We start from the raw sequence: 17100 nt of genomic DNA, 5'->3' as shown, positions 1-17100 counted from the left end.
GAGTGGGACGTGACTTAGCAACAAAACAACAACAAAAAAGTACGTATTTATTTGTCTTGGTCCTGCCCCAAGACATGTGGGAATCTCAGCCCCCCAACCAGGAATCAAACCCGTGTCCCCTGCACTATCAGCTCAGAGTCTTACCCACAGGAACTGCTAGGGAAGTCCCCTATGATGCCACTTCAAATCTCTACCTACATCCTAGTTACCGAGGATCTGCCTCTGAAGACATTTATGATCTAAATCATTCAGGACAAATAAAGGAAGTTAAAACTTCTCTATTAAAAAGTAAATACGAAACATGCCAAATACCTTAATTATCAATCTTAGCATAAACCAAGTTTACCCTAACCATCGTACTTCCTACTGGATCAAATAGATAGTCATCAAAAAATACACCAATATACTGAGAAACAACAACTCATTCAAAAAATAAACCAATGTTTTAAGAAAAGCAAAGAGCACTTTAATTGATTTCCATTCTCCTCTTCCCTGCTAGTTGTTTAGTGTGTCATTCATGATGATCTTGTCATTCCACCCCTACCCCCACCGATGGCTACTTTAGGATCGGTCAGCCCCAAGCCCACTTGGGCCACTGGGACCCAACGTTCTGGGGATGTGGGGAAAGAAACTACCCCCATTAGGACCATGACAAGGCAGTGTCTGCCATCCCCAGAGTTATAAACAAGAAGCAGGGTTCCTGCCTGTCTGAGAGCCACGCTACCACCACAAGGAACCTAAGTCTCCCAGTGGCTGCACTCCTGTGGGTGGCGAGCCCAGAGGCAGAAAGAGCCGAGGTCTCTGGTGACCTACTTCTAAACTTCCTTTTATGAAATATTAAGTTTCCTTATTATTTAAATTGGTTTCATGTTGTACCCTAAAACATAATTTACACATTTTGTTTTACATGTCCATTAGAACATAAGAATGTCGTCCATGTTCATGTAAATGTTAGCAAAAAAGTGTTCTATTTTAAATAAACTGATGCCCATATGAGACTCATTAAATACATAGCTCTCACTGACAGTTAAATAAAAATATCTGAATAACTTTCTGGAGTAATTTCTGGACATTCTGCCCCTCAATAATTATCAATAAGACAGAAAACTATTTTTAAAACATTTATAAACATCAAACTCTCAATCTGACATAAAACTTTTGTTATTTGGTAGTGTTACTTTTTAGAGCACAAAAAGGGTAACTCTTAGACCCTAAAATATTAGTCAAGTTCACAGTGTTTAAGTCACAATCAAAAAAGAACTGATGCTAATGCTTTTTACATAATTAAGTTTAGCTTTTTAAAAAAAATCTTTAGACTTTGCTGCCAGTGAGCTATTTTAATGGAATACGTGGGTAGGACAGATTAACTGCAACCTACAGAGAAGCCAAACATGTTTATTTTAACCACTTATAATATTTTCAACTTCATCGTGCTACATAAACAGTTAAAATACAAAGATGTTTCCGATGAGCAGTGATTTAAACAACGAAACCAAAAGAGCAAGAAGGTAATAAAAGAAGGGCAGAAGTAGAAGATGCCTACTGAAAAGGCTAGCTCCTAAAAAAACAGATAAAGGCAGAGAGAGGAGGTAAGGAGTAGACCACTCGGGACCCCCCCAACACAGGCATGGAGCTGGTGTTCCACGAGGCAGGCCCATCCTTTCGTCAGGAATCAGCATGCATTCAAAATGGCAGAGAAACCCACGCTGCCCAAAGGAATTTAGCCTGTTCTACAAACACGGCAGGTCAGCATTATTTCACACACCTTAGCTGATGTTATGGTAGATATTGTGAAGACTTATTCCTATCATAAATACACTACAGAATACATTTAAATTGGAGCTGAAAAAAAAAAACAAAAACGTATCCATTGGACTCTTCAAAGAGAACGTATTTGGACCTGGAAAGACCGTAAGCAGACTAATACACACAGGAAAACAAAAGATAACCTCTTCAACCGGAGAAAGCTCACGTACAACCTAGGATCTCTCCTTGCCTGGGGGACAAACCTGACCACAGCTGTGGCTCAAGCAGGCCTGAGTGGGGCAGGCAGGGCCACTGGAGCCAGGAACAGGCCTGCCTTCCTACCTAAAATTAGCCCTGCCCACCTCACCGCAGCTGGGCTGGGCACGTCTATTTTAAGGTGCGCGACTCCAGATTGCTTAGGAGCATGTAATTGCCGGCCAATTTGGGGAGCTGCGAGTGTGGAGAGACTTCCCAGCCAGCCTCAAGGGTGGACAACCAGTCTGGACAAAAGTCTCACACTGAATCATCATGCTATCTGGGGTCTAAGTACACGGGTGGTGAAGTCATCCACGGGAGAGATCCATGAAAGATACAACACAGGGACAGAAGGCAGAGAAGACGAGCAAGAAGAGACAGCGCCTCCTCTCATCCACCAGCCCTCCCCCACCACCCAGCACACACACACACCCCCCACAAAAGTAGGGAGGAAACCAACAACAGGCATGATCCTGAGGTGTCCTCATCATCTCGGGAAATTATGATGTAGCAACTGACAGCTGAAACCCCTTCCAGGTAACGCCACAGGGCCGTTTACCGCCCTCTGAAAGCCCCTGGCTCCCGGGGTAAAGGCCGCAGAGAGGGCTGCCCAGTCCACATTCCACGTCTGGGGAACTTGAGATGGGAACTGGTATGGCTCCCGCTTGTACCAGTGAGAAAATTTTCACCAGCGTTTTAAACAGGAGCTGAATTTTCAAGAAGGAATGGAAGAATGTCCCCGTAAGTAACAATAACGTCATCAACAAAGTTGTGAGTTACACGGCACTGACACACTCCTGAAATTTAAGCTACACAGATAGCATTCCTGATTCCCACCACCTTAGAGCTAAAACTCAGCCTCTATTTTCCGACTGGAACTTGAGACACCAGACACAGAAGGTATATTTAATACAAGTCCTGTCCTGATACCACTGCATTCCACCTGTCTACACCCTAAGCGTTTCTTCTGAACTAGCAAAACACACGTACCTTCATTTTCAGAGGCATGACATTTCACTTTCAATACCAAGTCAAAGGTCCTTTCTGGATTTTCCCTGAAAGAAAAAGAACTTTGTTAGTATTTCTTTCCTATGACAAACTTTATATTCTCTTAATTCTAATAGTTAATCTTGTTCTTGTCTCAATAGATTCCATGTAACGATATGACCAGGCTTCCCAGGTGGCTTTGTGGTCAAGAAGCCACCTGCCAATTCAGGTGAGACCCAGGTTCAATCCTTGGGTCGGGAAGATCCCCCAGATAAGGAAATAGCAACCTACTCCAGTATTCCTGCCTGGGAAATCCCATGGACAGAGGAGCCTGGCGGGCTACAGTCCATGGGGTCACAAATGAGTGGGATGCAACTTAGCGACTAAACAAAAATAAACTACATGATCACAAAGGAGAAGAAATAAAGTGTTTTCCTGGTTCAGCAACTTAAGCGCACTGAGGCTAACAGTTCAGAGACTTCGGGAAAACATTTAACTTCTCAGTCTGCTTTCTCACCTAGAAAGTACCTTGTTAGGGTCACAGAACAACTGTGAGGATTACAAATCACATAATACATGTGGAAGTACTTTATAAAGTATTAAGTGCTATATAAATAGAAAGCATTGCCTTTATCTTATCAAACCAAAATTGAAAAGCCAGAACGTTCCTAACAGGCGCTACCTTTCCCCACCAGCAGAGTTTAATGGCAGGTTCTCTGGCTTTTATCAAAGGACTTGCAATATAGACACAACGGAATGACTGGTTCCAGCTGCCACGTTCTAGAGCACAATGAAACACTCATAATGGTCCTTAAAAGTGGAACTTTGCGTATACTGTCTTGAGACAGAATTACAGTAGGGAAGCACGCTTTAAGTGCCAAACTATACATAGCCTCCGAGGCCAACCCAAAAAGATAACGTCAACTATCTGGGAAAACTGGACTCCTATTTCAATATTGGAGTTGATCACTAAGAACAGTAAGGTTTTGCTTCATTCAGAAGTTATCAACATTCACTAAATGCTCACACATTCAAGGTATACTTTGTTAATTTCAAGAAGTGAATGGAAATCTACTGAGACATCTTGTTTAGAAACACTGTGTTCTTTTTAACACAGTTCTGTTTTAATCTCTTTCTGCCAGAAGATAAAAGATCAAGCAACATCTGACACCACAAACTCCATGTGACCAAAGTGTTAATGTATTTGTTATTTCTGCCACTGGAGTCCTTGGTTGTCTGTGCACTGGCTGTTTTTAATCATGCATTTCCCTCAAGAAACTAACAGCTATGTTGGCTTCTAAGCAAGCGCTCTATTTTTTAAAATTTATTACAAGAATCTAGAAACAGAGAAATTGGCAAGCCATATAAATTACTCTGCAAATTCCTCAGCCGTCCCACTATTAAGTTGCTTCAATGAGAATAATCTGAACTCAGGTGAGCCTCCCTCCTAATCCAGTTAATGTCAAAAGATACACTTTTTTAAGTCCCATACCTAGCACCCTCCCCCAATATATCAAACACTGAAGAAAATTATTTTCCTATTTTCCTAAGTCTTTAGAACCTCTCTTAAGTGTAAATACAAAATACTCTGTAACACTGGGAAATGATAAAGGCTTTTAACGCTAAAAGAAATATATACACGATATTCATGAACTCGGGTAGGTGGGGTGGGGGTTGGTTTAAGAGGGTGTCAAAGGAAGAAAGAAGGAATTTTTTGCAAAGTAAGTTTCCGGAGGAAAATATAAAACTCCTGCCCCTAAGATAACTGAAAGAACACCACCACACTGTTCAGATGGCTTTTTGCTTGCTCAAGGTCCTGAAGAAAAGCCCAAGGGGCACCCAAGGGTGCTGCTGACCACACGGAAAACACGCCCTCCGCGAGCCCCTTCTGCCGGCGCCGGTATTCCACGCCCGGGGCACCTTTCTGCCCTGAGAAGGGGCCGGAGGAGGGAGACCCGGGGCCGCCGGTAAACACCCTGGAAGCGCGCCGGGAGGGCAGTCACGCCCGAGCCGCCTGCCCGCCCGGCGCGCGGCGGGGGGAACCGGCCTCACGTCCGCCTGCCGCCCGGGACCCGCAGCGCCGCGCCGGCGCCCAGGCCTCCGCCCGGGCCGCGCGCCCCCCGCCGCCCGCAGGCCCGCGGCCTAGGCCGCCCAGGGGAGCCGGGGTTGGGGGGCCGGGGTCCGCGGAGGGGCCCCCCGCGCGCACTCACTTGGTCCTGCAGTCCATGGCTACATGTCGCGGGGCGCGCCCGCCCGCCGGCCGCCGCGGGAACGGCTGCGCGCAGCGCGGCGGCCCGGCCCGGCGGAGAGGCCGCGCCCCGCCCCGCGCCTCTGTGACAGCGCGGCCGCCGCCCCCGCCCCCGGCCCGGCCGCCCCGCGCTCCCTGCACCGCCCGCGAACCAGGAAGTGGGCGCGCGGCGCCGGCGCGGGGCCGCCTCACCTGGGCCGCGCGGGCGCAAGCGGGCCTGCCCGAGGGCTCGCTGCGCGCCCGACCGCCAGCTGCTCGCGCGGCCTGGGCGCCGGACGGCCGCGTGCGCCCCGGGCCTGGGCTCCGGGAGGGGACACTCAGGGCCGCCGACCCCCGCCCCGGAAAGCCAAGTACCCGACAGGGCACCCGGACCCCGCGGTGCGCGCCGCGTGCGCCCCCGGAGCCGGCCCAGGCTCGGGGGAGGGGGAGGGGGCTGGGGGATTGCGGTTCAGGGCCGTGCCCCCGGGGGTGGGGGTGCTCAGGGCCGCCCCCGCCCCGCCCCGGAAAGCCAACTACCCGACAGGGCACCTGCACCCCGCGGTGCGCGCCGCCCCGCACGCGCCCCGCGTCCGAGCAACCGTTAACCCTTGGTGTATGTGGAGCGCCGCGTGGCTTTCAGGCTGCACATCCCGATCGCCAGGCGCCGCGCTCGGCCCCTGGCCTCCCTGTCACTGGGCCTGGGTACCTCCTAGGGGATCCAGAGCCGCCCCCTCCTAAGTCAGGAAGGTTCAGAGGTGCACCTGCTCAGGAACCCAGCCCGGCAGCCAAATAACACTGCTCTGCTGCCCCTGCACGTCGTCGGGGACACAGACCTCCCCCCATCACGGCCGCCATGTGGCCAAGGACTCACTTAGGGACCCTTCCATGGAGGGGCAGGCCTTGCGGGTGCAGCCCGAGGGCAGAGGGGCCTGAACTAAGAGCTGCCGCGTGCAGAGCCCTGGGGAGCGCGGGAGCAGCTTGTACGCACCGTCCCAGCCCTTGCGGTCACTCTACGTGACAGGCTCTTTCACCAGCATCTTATGAAGAAGCGGGCCAAGCCATCCCATGGTGATGGCCAAGCCGGACTTAAGACCAGGTCTACCCTGTACCGCCTCTCTCCCTCTTGTGTGGCCTCCTGCGTGGGATCTACCGAGAAGAGAGGTAGAAACAGTCTTACTTAGGATGGACGTGCGAAGGTGGTCAGGGCTAGACGGTTACACAGAGACCTTCCGGAGAAGGCTTCTCCCGTCGTCACCACCCCTGACACATTGCCTCCGTGTTTTTCATCCCAATAGAGGTTGCTTCGGAGCTTCTTCATGCAAAAGGAAAGAGGATGAGAAGAAACCAGATGTGGTATGAATAGAGTGAGTCATGAGACATACAACTCAAAGGAGGAGGCTTGGGAATTAAAGAATTTAGAATCAAGAACCTAAAATTAAACTCAAGTATACCAGCCCTCAAACATTCTGGCCAAAGACGACGGTTACTTGGTGAACAAAGTAACAGTCATGATGCATGGCATAGTCACAGACCTGGTAGTCTAAAATGAGCACAGGACATAATGGGGAAACAGAAAAATTATGTTTTGGCAAATGTGTTGTCATAGCTTGACTTGGGGTGAGACACTTCAGTTTCTCAGTTCCTACATTTGTAAAATGGGAATTATTACTTGTGTATCACATGAACAATATGATGTTCAAGTTTAATAAAAGTGCTACTAATTGTGTGATCTTTTGAGAAATCAAACTGTAGATTTCAGTTTCACAATGAGGCAAAATACACCACATCATCTTTTTTCCCAAATAAAACTCTTTTCTACATAAGAAGTTACTATAGTGCAAAGCCTTGAAAACACATCTATAAATTCGAAAACCACTTCTGCTCCAAGCAGACTTCTCCTTTCATTATAATTAATTCTTCTCCAAAGAAAAGAACCCTACTTGAGGTGCCTACAGGAATTTTACTACTAATACAATTGTTTTCCCCAACCATTTGTTGGGATTTAAGTGACAGTCATCGCTGGGGAAGGAAGATCCCCTGGAGTAGGGCATGGCAACCCACTCCAGTATCTTGCCTGGAGATCCCTGGACAGAGGAGCCTAGCCATGGGGTCGCACGGAGAAGTGACTTAGCCCAAGTGCACACAAATAACAATCATACCCCTGCATATTGTTTTAAATTTACTCTAAGTATATATAAAGAGGAAATACTGCATACCTACACACAAAACAAATCTTTTTTAAACCAGCTTTTAGGCTGACCACGATGCAGAGGTTTATATATCCTGATACTACTGAGGTAAAAGGGATAGAAACACAGATGGACACAATTTGTATGTTTGTTTAAAATTACTGAAAAAAAGATTTTGTATACAGTTATGTTAGTGAGGTTTTATTGAAACCAGTGGTAAGATTTTAGCAGTTTTAGAACTTTTGACACAACTGGTAGAGAACTCTACAAAGGGCAAGCCTTCAAAGTGGTGTTAGATCTTCCTAACATCATATTTCAGCAGTAATATTTCCTACTTGACAACTAATGTGAGCATATTTCTCTCTCAGGACTACAAAGAGAAATATTTCTACTATGGGAGAAATAACCTCAGATATGCAGATACCGCTTTAATGGTAGAAAGTGAAAAGAAACTAAAGAGCCTCTTGATGAAGGTGAAAGAGAAGAGTGAAAAGGCTGGCTTAAAACCCAGCATTCAAAAAACTAAGATCATGGCATCCGGTCCTATCACTTCATGGCAAAGAGATGGGGAAAATGTGGACACGGTGTCAGATTTCATTTTCTTGGGCTCCAAAATCAATGCAGATGATAACTGCAGCCACGAAATTAAAAGACGCCTGCTCCTTGGAAGAATAGTTTTGACAAACCTAGACCAGTGTATTTGGAGAAGGCGATGGCACCCACTCCAGTACTCTTGCCTGGAAAATCCCATGGACGGAGGAGCCTGGTAGGCTGCAGTCCATGGGGTCGCTAAGAGTCGGACACGACTGAGCGACTTCACTTTCACTTTTCACTCTCATGCACTGGAGAAGGAAATGGCAACCCACTCCGGTGTTCTTGCCTGGAGACTCCCAGGGACGGCAGAGCCTGATGGGCTGCCGTCTCTGGGGTCGCACAGAGTCGGACATGACTGAAGCAACTTAGCAGCAGCAGTAGCAACAGACCAGTGTATTAAAAAACAGAGACATCTGCTTATCTACAAAGGTCTGAATATTCAAAGCTATGGTTTTTCCAGTAGTCATGTGTGGATGTGAGAGTTGGACCATAAAAAAAAGTCTGAGTGCTGAAGAATTGATGCTTTCAAACCGTGGTGCTGGAGAAGACTCTTCAGAGTCATTAGGACAGTAAGGAGATCCAACCAGTCAATCCTAAAGGAAACCAACCTTGAATATTCATTGAAAGGACTGATGCTGAAGCTGGAGCTCCAGTACTTTGGCCATCTGTGGAGAAGAACTGACTCATTGGAAAAAACCCTGATGCTGGGAAAGATTGAGGGCAGAAGAGGGCCACAGAGGATGAGATGTTTAGACAGTATCACTGACTTGATGGACATGAGTTTGAGCAAGCTCCGGGAGATAGTGAAGGACAAGGAAGCCTGGCGTGCTGTAGTGCATGGGGTCTCAAACAGTCACAACTGAGCGACTGTAACAACAACAGCAGTCAAAGTACATAACCTATATGTGGTCAAAGAACTTAGTCTATAAGCTAATAATATTACAATGTTTTGAGCTTGTTTTAATTGTGCGTGTTTGTAAAGAATCTATGTTCTTCAGCTCTTGGGTAAGGTGTTCTAGAAACACATCCTTGGGAAATTCTCCGGTGCTCCACTGCTTAGGGCTCTGCACTTTCACTGCCAAGGGCGCAGGTTCACTCCCTGGTCAAGGAACTAAGATCCCACAAACCACATGGTGCAACCAAAGTATAAATAAATAAAAGATATGTGCTTGATCAATTATTATGTTTGTGCTTTTGACATCTTCTATTACCAGATTTGCATACGCTTGATACAATTCAATTAATAAAAGAGATGACTTAAAATCTAATTGATGATGGATTCACCTATCTCAATTTAAAGTTCTTTCAGTTTTTGCTTTATATAGTTTGGGCCTATGTTATTATACACAAGCCACTTTATAATTGTTATTTCTGCCTGATAAACTTACATTATGTTGTAACTTTCTGAAACTCTAGCAATGCTTTTGCCTTAAGTGTCTAAACAGCTTGCTCCTGATGAGATCAGTTCAGTTCAGTAGCTCAGTCGTGTCCAACTCCCTGCGACCCCATGAACCGCAGCACACCAGGCCTCCCTGTCCATGACCAACTCCCGGAGTTTACCCAAACTCATGTTCATTGAGTCGGTGATGCCATCCAACCATCTCATCCTCTGTCGTCCCCTTCTCCTCCTGCCCTCAATCTTTTCCAGCATCAGGGTCTTTTCAAATGAGTCAGCTCTTCACATCAGGTGGCCAAAGTATTAGAATTTCAGCTTCAACATCAGTCCTTCCAATGAACACCCAGGACTGATCTCCTTCAGGATGGACTGGTTGGATCTCCTTGCAGTCCAAGGGACTCTCAAGAGTCTTCTCCAACACCACAGTTCAAAAGCATCAATTCTTCAGTGCTCAGCTTTCTTTATAGTCCAACTCTCACATCCATACGTGACCACTGGAAAAACCATAGCCCTGACTAGACGGACCTTTGTTGGCAAAGTAACGTCTCTGCTTTTTAATATGCTGTCTAGGTTGGTCATAACTTTCCTTTGCCTACTATTAGTATCAATATATCTCCTTCATCCTATTACATCAAAACTTTCTAAGTCATTATGTGCAGATGTATCTAACTAATGTGAATTTTGACTTTCAATCTAGTCTGATAATCACTCTTAGATTGAGCGTTTAGGCCACTGCATGTTTTATAACTGCTGACATATTTGAGTTCATCTCCACCATGGTGTACTTTGCATTCGTCTTCTCCGGGTCTATGTTCTCTTTATCTCATCTTTGTCTTCTTTAGAATTAATTTTTCTTTTATGCTTTCAGTTCTCCCTTGTTCTAGCTTTTGGAAGTTCTGTGGTCTGTTTCTACTCACTTAGTGACTAACCTGGAAATTTTAACAGACAAATTTATGTGATTAAATCCAGAATTTATCAATATATCAATCTTCTCTCAAACAACACACAGACCTTTGAAATACCATCCAAAACTATAACACATTACTGATGTTGTTTTATACTGTCCATGTTTGTTTAAATTTACCCAGAAGTTTACCACTTATTTTGCTCTTCTTTTTTTTTTTTTTTTAATTATTTTTTTAGCCATGCCACATAGTATGTGGGGCTTCCCTTGTGGCTCAGCTGGTTAAGAGTCTGCCTGCAATGCAGGAGACCTGGAGATACCCGTGTTGGGAAGATCCCCCAGAGAAGGGAAAGGCTAACCACTCCAGTATTCTGGCCTGGAGAATTCCATGGACGAAGTCCATGGGAGAAGTCCATGGGGTTGCACAGAGTCAGACATGACTGAACAACTTTCACTTTCACAGTATGTGGAACTTAGTTCCCTGACCAGGGATCCAACCCACACCCTCTTCATTGGAAGCAAGGAATCTTAACCACTGGACTGCCAGGACCCTGCTTCTTTCTTACTTTCAGCTTCTGTCTCCCGCCTAGGACTGCCTTCCTTCTGTCTAAAATACAGGCCACAGGTACTGACCGAGCCTCTCACTTTTTGTTTGGATGAGGAATATATATATTTCGCCCTCATTCCTAAAAGATATCTTCACTGATAAAGAATTCTAAATTGACATTTCTTTCTGTACAATGTCAATATCATTATTCTGTCTTCCAACATCTCCAGTTATAATTTGAATTTTGAAAGTAATCTTGAAGTGTAATCTTTGTCTCTACTTTTAAGATATTTCATTTGTCTTTAGACTTCTAGATTCTCTATGAAGCATTGAGATGAAGACTTTTTTAATCCCTTCTTCTTGGTTACTCTGCATTTCTTGATGCTGGCCTGGTGAATTCCATCAGTTGTGGGAAATTCTGAACATCATCCTTGCTCCTCTTTCCTTCTGGGACTATGACGATACACATATCTCTTTCTACCTTCCATTTCTCCTAATATCTCTGTCGTAGTTTCTTTTTCTTTATCACTGTAGGCTGGATTTTGGATAACTTTATAAATATCTTCCTTTTCATTAATACTTTCTGTGGCTTTGTCTTATCTTCTGTTAAAGTCAGACATTTGGTTTTTTACCTGTATTTTATTTCTAAAGCTCTGTTTGGTTATTTTTAAATCTGCGTTCTCTTAAAATGTGTAACCAACTAAGACCTATGTATAGCACAAGGAACTCTGTTCAGTGTTATGTGGCAGCTGAATGGAAGCGGAGTTTGGGGGAGAATGGATACATGTATGTGTGTGGCTGAGTCCCCAACGCTGTTCACCTAAAACTACCACAGTATTGTTAATTGGCTCTGCTGCTGCTGCTAAGCCGCTTCAGTCGTGTCCGACTCTGTGCGACCCCACAGACGGCAGCCCACCAGGCTCCCCCGTCCCTGGGATTCTCCAGGCAAGAACACTGGAGTGGGTTGTCATTTCCTTCTCCAAGGCATGAAAGTGAAAAGTGAAAGTGAAGTCGCTCAGTCATGTCTGACTCTTAGCGACCCCGTGGACTGCAGCCCACCAGGCTTCTCCATCCATGGGATTTTCCAGGCAAGAGTACTGGAGTGGGTTGCCATGTCCTTCTCCAGTGCATGAAAGTGAAAAGTGAAGAGTGAAAGTGAAGTCGCTCAGTCGTGTCTGACTCTTAGTGACCCCATGGACTGCAGCCCACCAGGCTCCTCCATCCATGGGATTTTCCAGGCAAGAGTACTGGAGTGGGGTGCCATTGCCTTCTCCATAATTGGCTATACCCCAATACAAAATAAAAAGATTAATAAAAGTTTAAAAATCTGCTTTCTCAACTCATGTTTCAAGCCTTTCCCTAATTTCTTAAAATATATTTCAGTTCAGTTCAGTTGCTCAGTCGAGTCCAACTCTTTGAGACCCCATGAACCGAAGCATGCCAGGCCTCCCTGTCCATGACCAACTCCTGGAGTCCACCCAAACTAATGTCCATGGAGTCGGTGATGCCATCCAACCATCTCATCCTCTGTCATCCCCTTACCCTCCTGCCCTCAATCTTTCCCAGCATCAGAGTCTTTTCAAATAAGTCAGCTCTTCACATCAGGTGGTCAAAGTATTGGAGTTTCAGCTTCAACATCAGTCCTTCCAATGAACACCCAGGACTGATCTCCTTGCAGTCCAAGGAAATCTTGCAGTCGAAAATCTTCTCCAACACCACAGTTCAAAAGCATCAATTCTTCGGTGCTCAGCTTTCTTTATAGCTCAACTCACATCCATACATGACCAGTGGAGAAAACATAGCTTGACTAGACGAACCTTTGTTGACAAAGTAATGTCTCTGCTTTTTAATATATTTAACATATTTTAAACTCTATTTCTGATCATTCTAATCTCTGAAGCATTTGTGGGTATGATTCTATATCTGACTTTTTCCTTCTGCCTCTTACTTATGGTCCCTTCTTTGCTTCTATATTTGGTGGCTTCCTTTTGTTCCTTGGAGCTTTAGACATGGAAATGTTGTGAAAGCTGGAAGGAAGTTGAGTTCTCTGGAGGGGGTGTTCATTTATTGCTGGTAGATGTTGAAACTTTTCAGACAACCCTTGTGGAATCTGGCTTTTGGTTATGAATACTCCAGGAGGATTAACTCTGCTCCAGAGTTTGAGACACTCAGTGTTCCTTGAATCCCTTTGAAGTGCCAGGTCCGTTCAATTCAGTTCTTCAGTCGCTCACTCGTGTCCGACTCTTTGCAACCCCACGGACTCCAGCATGGCAGGCCTCCCTGTCCATCACCAACTCCCGGAGTTTACTCAAACTCATGTCCGTTGAATTGGTGATATCATCCAACCATCTCATCCTAATGTCTAGGCTTCCCAGGTATCTCAGTGGTAAAGAATCTTCCTACCAATGCAGGAGACCTGGGTTCAGTCCCTGGGATGGGAAGATCCCCTAGAGAAGGGATGGCAACCCACTCCAGTATTCTTGCCTGGAGAATTTCATGGACAGAAGAGCCTGGGGGGCTACAGTCCATGGGGTCACAGAAGAGTTGGACACACCTAAGTGACTGAACAAGAACAATAATATCTACCTTCCTCAAGTCATACCCAAATAGCCCCTAACTTATACACCCTTACATATTAATGTTATGGAGAAATCAAAGTTCAGGGCATTTAGTGAGACTAGTGTCGTGCTTCAAAATGTATTCAATTCAATTCAGTCGCTCAGTCGTGTCCGACTCTTTGAGAACCCATGGAACTGCAGCACGCCAGGCCTCCCTGTCCATCTCCAACTCCTGGAGTTTACTCAAACTCATGTCCATTTAGTCAGTGATGCCATCCAACCATCTCATTCTCTGTCATCCCCTTATCCTCCTGCCTTCAATCTTTCCCAGCATCAGGGTCTTTTCAAATGAGTCAGTTCTTCGCATCAGGTGGCCAAAGAATTGGAGTTTCAGCTTCAACATCAGTCCTTCCAATGAATATTCAGGACTTATTTCCTTTAGAATGGACTAGTTGGATCTCCTTGCAGTCCAAGGGACTCTCAAGAGTCTTCTCTAATACCACAGTTCAAAAGCATCAGTTCTTTAGCGCTCAGCTTTCTTTATAGTCCAACTCTCACATCCATAGATGACTACTGGAAAAACCATAGCCTTGACTAGACTGACCTTTGTACTCATGAGAGGGTTGTGTCTAAAAGTTCATTTCTAAGTTAACTGTTTGGAACTGAAAACCTTGAAATAAAATGAAGCTCATGGCAAAGTAATGTCTCTGCTTTTGAATATGTTGTCTAGGTCGGTCATAACTTTTCTTCCAAGGAGCAAGCATCTTTTAATTTCATGGCTGCAGTCACCATCTGCAGTGACTCTGGAGCTCCCCCACCCAAAAAAAAAAAATCTGTCACTGTTTCCATTGTATTTGGTTGGCCAAAAATCTCATTTGAGTTTTTCCATAAGATCTTATGGGAAAACCCACAAAACCTTCTTGATAATACTATGATAACCATAAAGGTAATCCCTGGCCTCCTAACCCCCATCCATTTACACAATGTATCCATGCAGACATAGGCCTTAGACATAAATGAAGAGACACTGACAGCAGGAGTACCTGCCCTGACCGCTCCGTCCCCTGTGGAGTGTGGAAAGAGGAACAGTATTGTCAACTCAAGAACCGTATTTCTTAAATAATATCTTAATATTGCCTTGAGTTTAAAACAACTTAGCTAGACTCAAATGGGCCATGAACTTCATTTTATTTCAAGGTTTTCAGTTCTAAACAGTTAACTTAGAAATGAACTTTTAGACACAACCCTCTCATGAGTACATGAGATCCAGTGAGGCGTTCCCTAACATTGCATGCTGCAATGCCTCCGAATATTCTTCCTGGTAAAACTTTATTAATAGTACAGCCACCTTCATTTATTTTGGAAGAAAAATCCTTTATATAAAGTATATAACAAGTCAAATTTCTTGAAGTCTTTAGAAAACTATCTTGAAAATATTTTAGTAGGACCTGCCTTTTAATACCAACTGAGATAGCATTGTTAAAAAGAATATTCTTTAAGCGTGTTATTCCTTTTATACTTAACACCAATATCATGGATTTGAATCTAAAGGTAAAAATCTCTTTCAGAATGATATATGAACTACTTTTAAAATAGAGAGAAAGTAGATGAGATTTGGGAGCAGTATCTCTCCTGAACATATTCTTACCTTGAGTTGTTTTCACATCTCTAGGCCTATAAAGTTAGCATTCTATATTAATTTGAAAGCCAGCTTTGAAAATTATCTTCCAGTTTGGGGACAAAGGGATCAGACCATTCTTAACATCTTTACTAACAAATCTGAACATATCCAAATGCTTATAAAATTCAAATGGGAAAGGATATTTCTTTCTTCTGCTATTAAACTTGTAGTGAAAAAGACTTTTAGTGAAATTCCCAAAAATAATACAGCAAAGAGATTCTCTCCCCCTCACCACCCCATTGCAGGTGATTTGCCCCAAATTAGGAAGTCACACTCTCTTACCTCTGACCACCTTCAGCTAGTTACAGCAAAGAGATTCTCTCCCCCCCGCACCACCCCATTGCAGGTGATTTGCCCCAAATTAGTAAGTCACACTCTCTTACCTCTCTTCCCCCTACCACCACATTTCAGGTGATTTGCCCCAAATTAGGAAGTCACACTCTCTTACCTCTGACCACCTTCAGCTAGTTCAGTTTTACCTTTGTTCTTCAATTCGCCAGACATTGGAAGAGTTTAAACAGTCCTTGCAGTTAAGAAAAAAGAATATTCGGAGCAGAGTTATCAGCGACCAATGGGAACCAGAGAAGACAAGCTTTCTTGGTGACCCTGGCTTGCAAGAAGCGGAGCGGTGTTTGTGTAACCCTGCTCAGTGTGTGGGAAAGACTGCTAACCCCGCCCACCAGACACTCCACGGAAATAGACATCTGCATTGTCGGAGGCTCTGCTCACACCCACCTGATACTCTGCGGAGCCTGAGTGATCACACCCGATGAACAATGACAGTGGAATTTACTGGAAGGAAGCAGAAGAGCAGCTAATGTGATGTTACCAGTGCAACGCGGTCAGTAATCCTTAGAAGCAGCCGTCATCCGGATGCAAACAGAGAAATGATTCCAACAGATTCCTGTATGGCAAGTTCTACTTTGCTAAAACACAGTGACGAGGCAAACATGACATGCACTTAGATCTGAGCGACTCTAGGGAGAAAAAGAGCACTGTGTTTTCTAGGGAAAAAAAGAATACAAGCAAACAGAACTCAGTCAAATATAGCTGAAAAGGTACAGCAGAAGGTCCTTGAAGTGGTACACGGAGATTCTAAACTCCTGAATGTTTGACTATTTTCCACTTCCGTATTGGTGCAAATGAGAAGATACAAATCAACAAGGACTGAGAGGTCTCCTGGTCGTCATCTTATCTCTCTGCTGATTTTTCTGGTGTCACAGATCTGAAACACAGGCAAGTATCTTGGCTTGTAATCTTCCCTGGGAAGGAAGGAGCCATGGATGGAAGCTCCATGAAACTGATCATGGTCTTCCTAGTTCGGTGGGGATTTGCATGCTTTGTAGAGAGGACTCAGTCTTGCCCGCCTTTCCTCATTCACTGTGCACAATTTCATCAGCCTTTTCCTGCACTCTGGAGCTTGCCAGTCAGGATGGTTGAGCAGGGCAGGAATGCAGGAGGGCTCAGGACCGTGACTCAGCCCCACGTCTTCAGCCCCTGCATCCGTGGAGACTGACTGCTCTGTCTGTCGCTGCACAAACATCTCTTGGACCTCCCTCCACTCCCTCTGTGTCGAACTGTGGACAAGGAACCTAGGGCATCAGTCTGTGCGCTGTGAAGGGTAACTGTCCCGTGGTTACTTAACCTCACCATGGTTACTTAAGAAAGCTACGAAGGGACTTCCCTCATGGTCCAGTGGTTAAGAATCAGCCTTCGAATGCAGGGGACACGGGTTCGATCCCTGCTCGGGAAACTAAGATCCCACATGCCTCAGGACGACGAAGCCTGTGAGGCACAACAAAAGATCCTGAATGATGTGACGAAGATCCCACATGCCGCAACCAAGACACAACACAGCCAAGTAAACAAGCAAGTAAACAGTAAAAGACAGGAAAGAGAACTACCGCTTGGCCGCCAGTGATAGCTATTCCGGGATGTCAGAGGCCGCCGATGCCCACCTGACCAATTTCTGTCGCTGATGTTTAACACAAGCATGTTGCTCTTCCCCTTTAAATA

General features: G+C 45.2%; 1 protein-coding gene across 6 annotated transcripts in view; it reads right to left on the bottom strand.

Annotated features, from left to right (window-relative positions):
- DENND1B (DENN domain containing 1B) overlaps nucleotides 1-5350 on the bottom strand; it is a 269708-nt gene extending 264358 nt beyond the window's left edge. For 3 of the 6 annotated variants that reach the window (XM_070384685.1, XM_070384689.1, XM_070384690.1), the window contains exons 1-2: nucleotides 5199-5350; nucleotides 2992-3056 (exon numbers count right to left, since the gene is read on the bottom strand). In XM_070384685.1, the coding sequence (XP_070240786.1) occupies nucleotides 2992-3056; nucleotides 5199-5215 (82 nt within the window). In that variant the 5' untranslated portion in view covers nucleotides 5216-5350. The remainder of the gene's footprint in view (nucleotides 1-2991; nucleotides 3057-5198) is intronic. The other 3 variants (XM_070384686.1, XM_070384687.1, XM_070384688.1) reach the window with 1 other exon arrangement.
- Between the last annotated feature and the right edge of the window lie 11750 nt (nucleotides 5351-17100).

Source organism: Bos mutus, chromosome 16 (genome assembly GCF_027580195.1).
Source record: "Bos mutus isolate GX-2022 chromosome 16, NWIPB_WYAK_1.1, whole genome shotgun sequence".
Lineage (NCBI taxonomy): Eukaryota > Metazoa > Chordata > Mammalia > Artiodactyla > Bovidae > Bos > Bos mutus.
The sequence above is the reverse complement of the archived record's forward strand: the minus strand, read 5'-3'. Positions and strand labels throughout refer to the sequence as shown.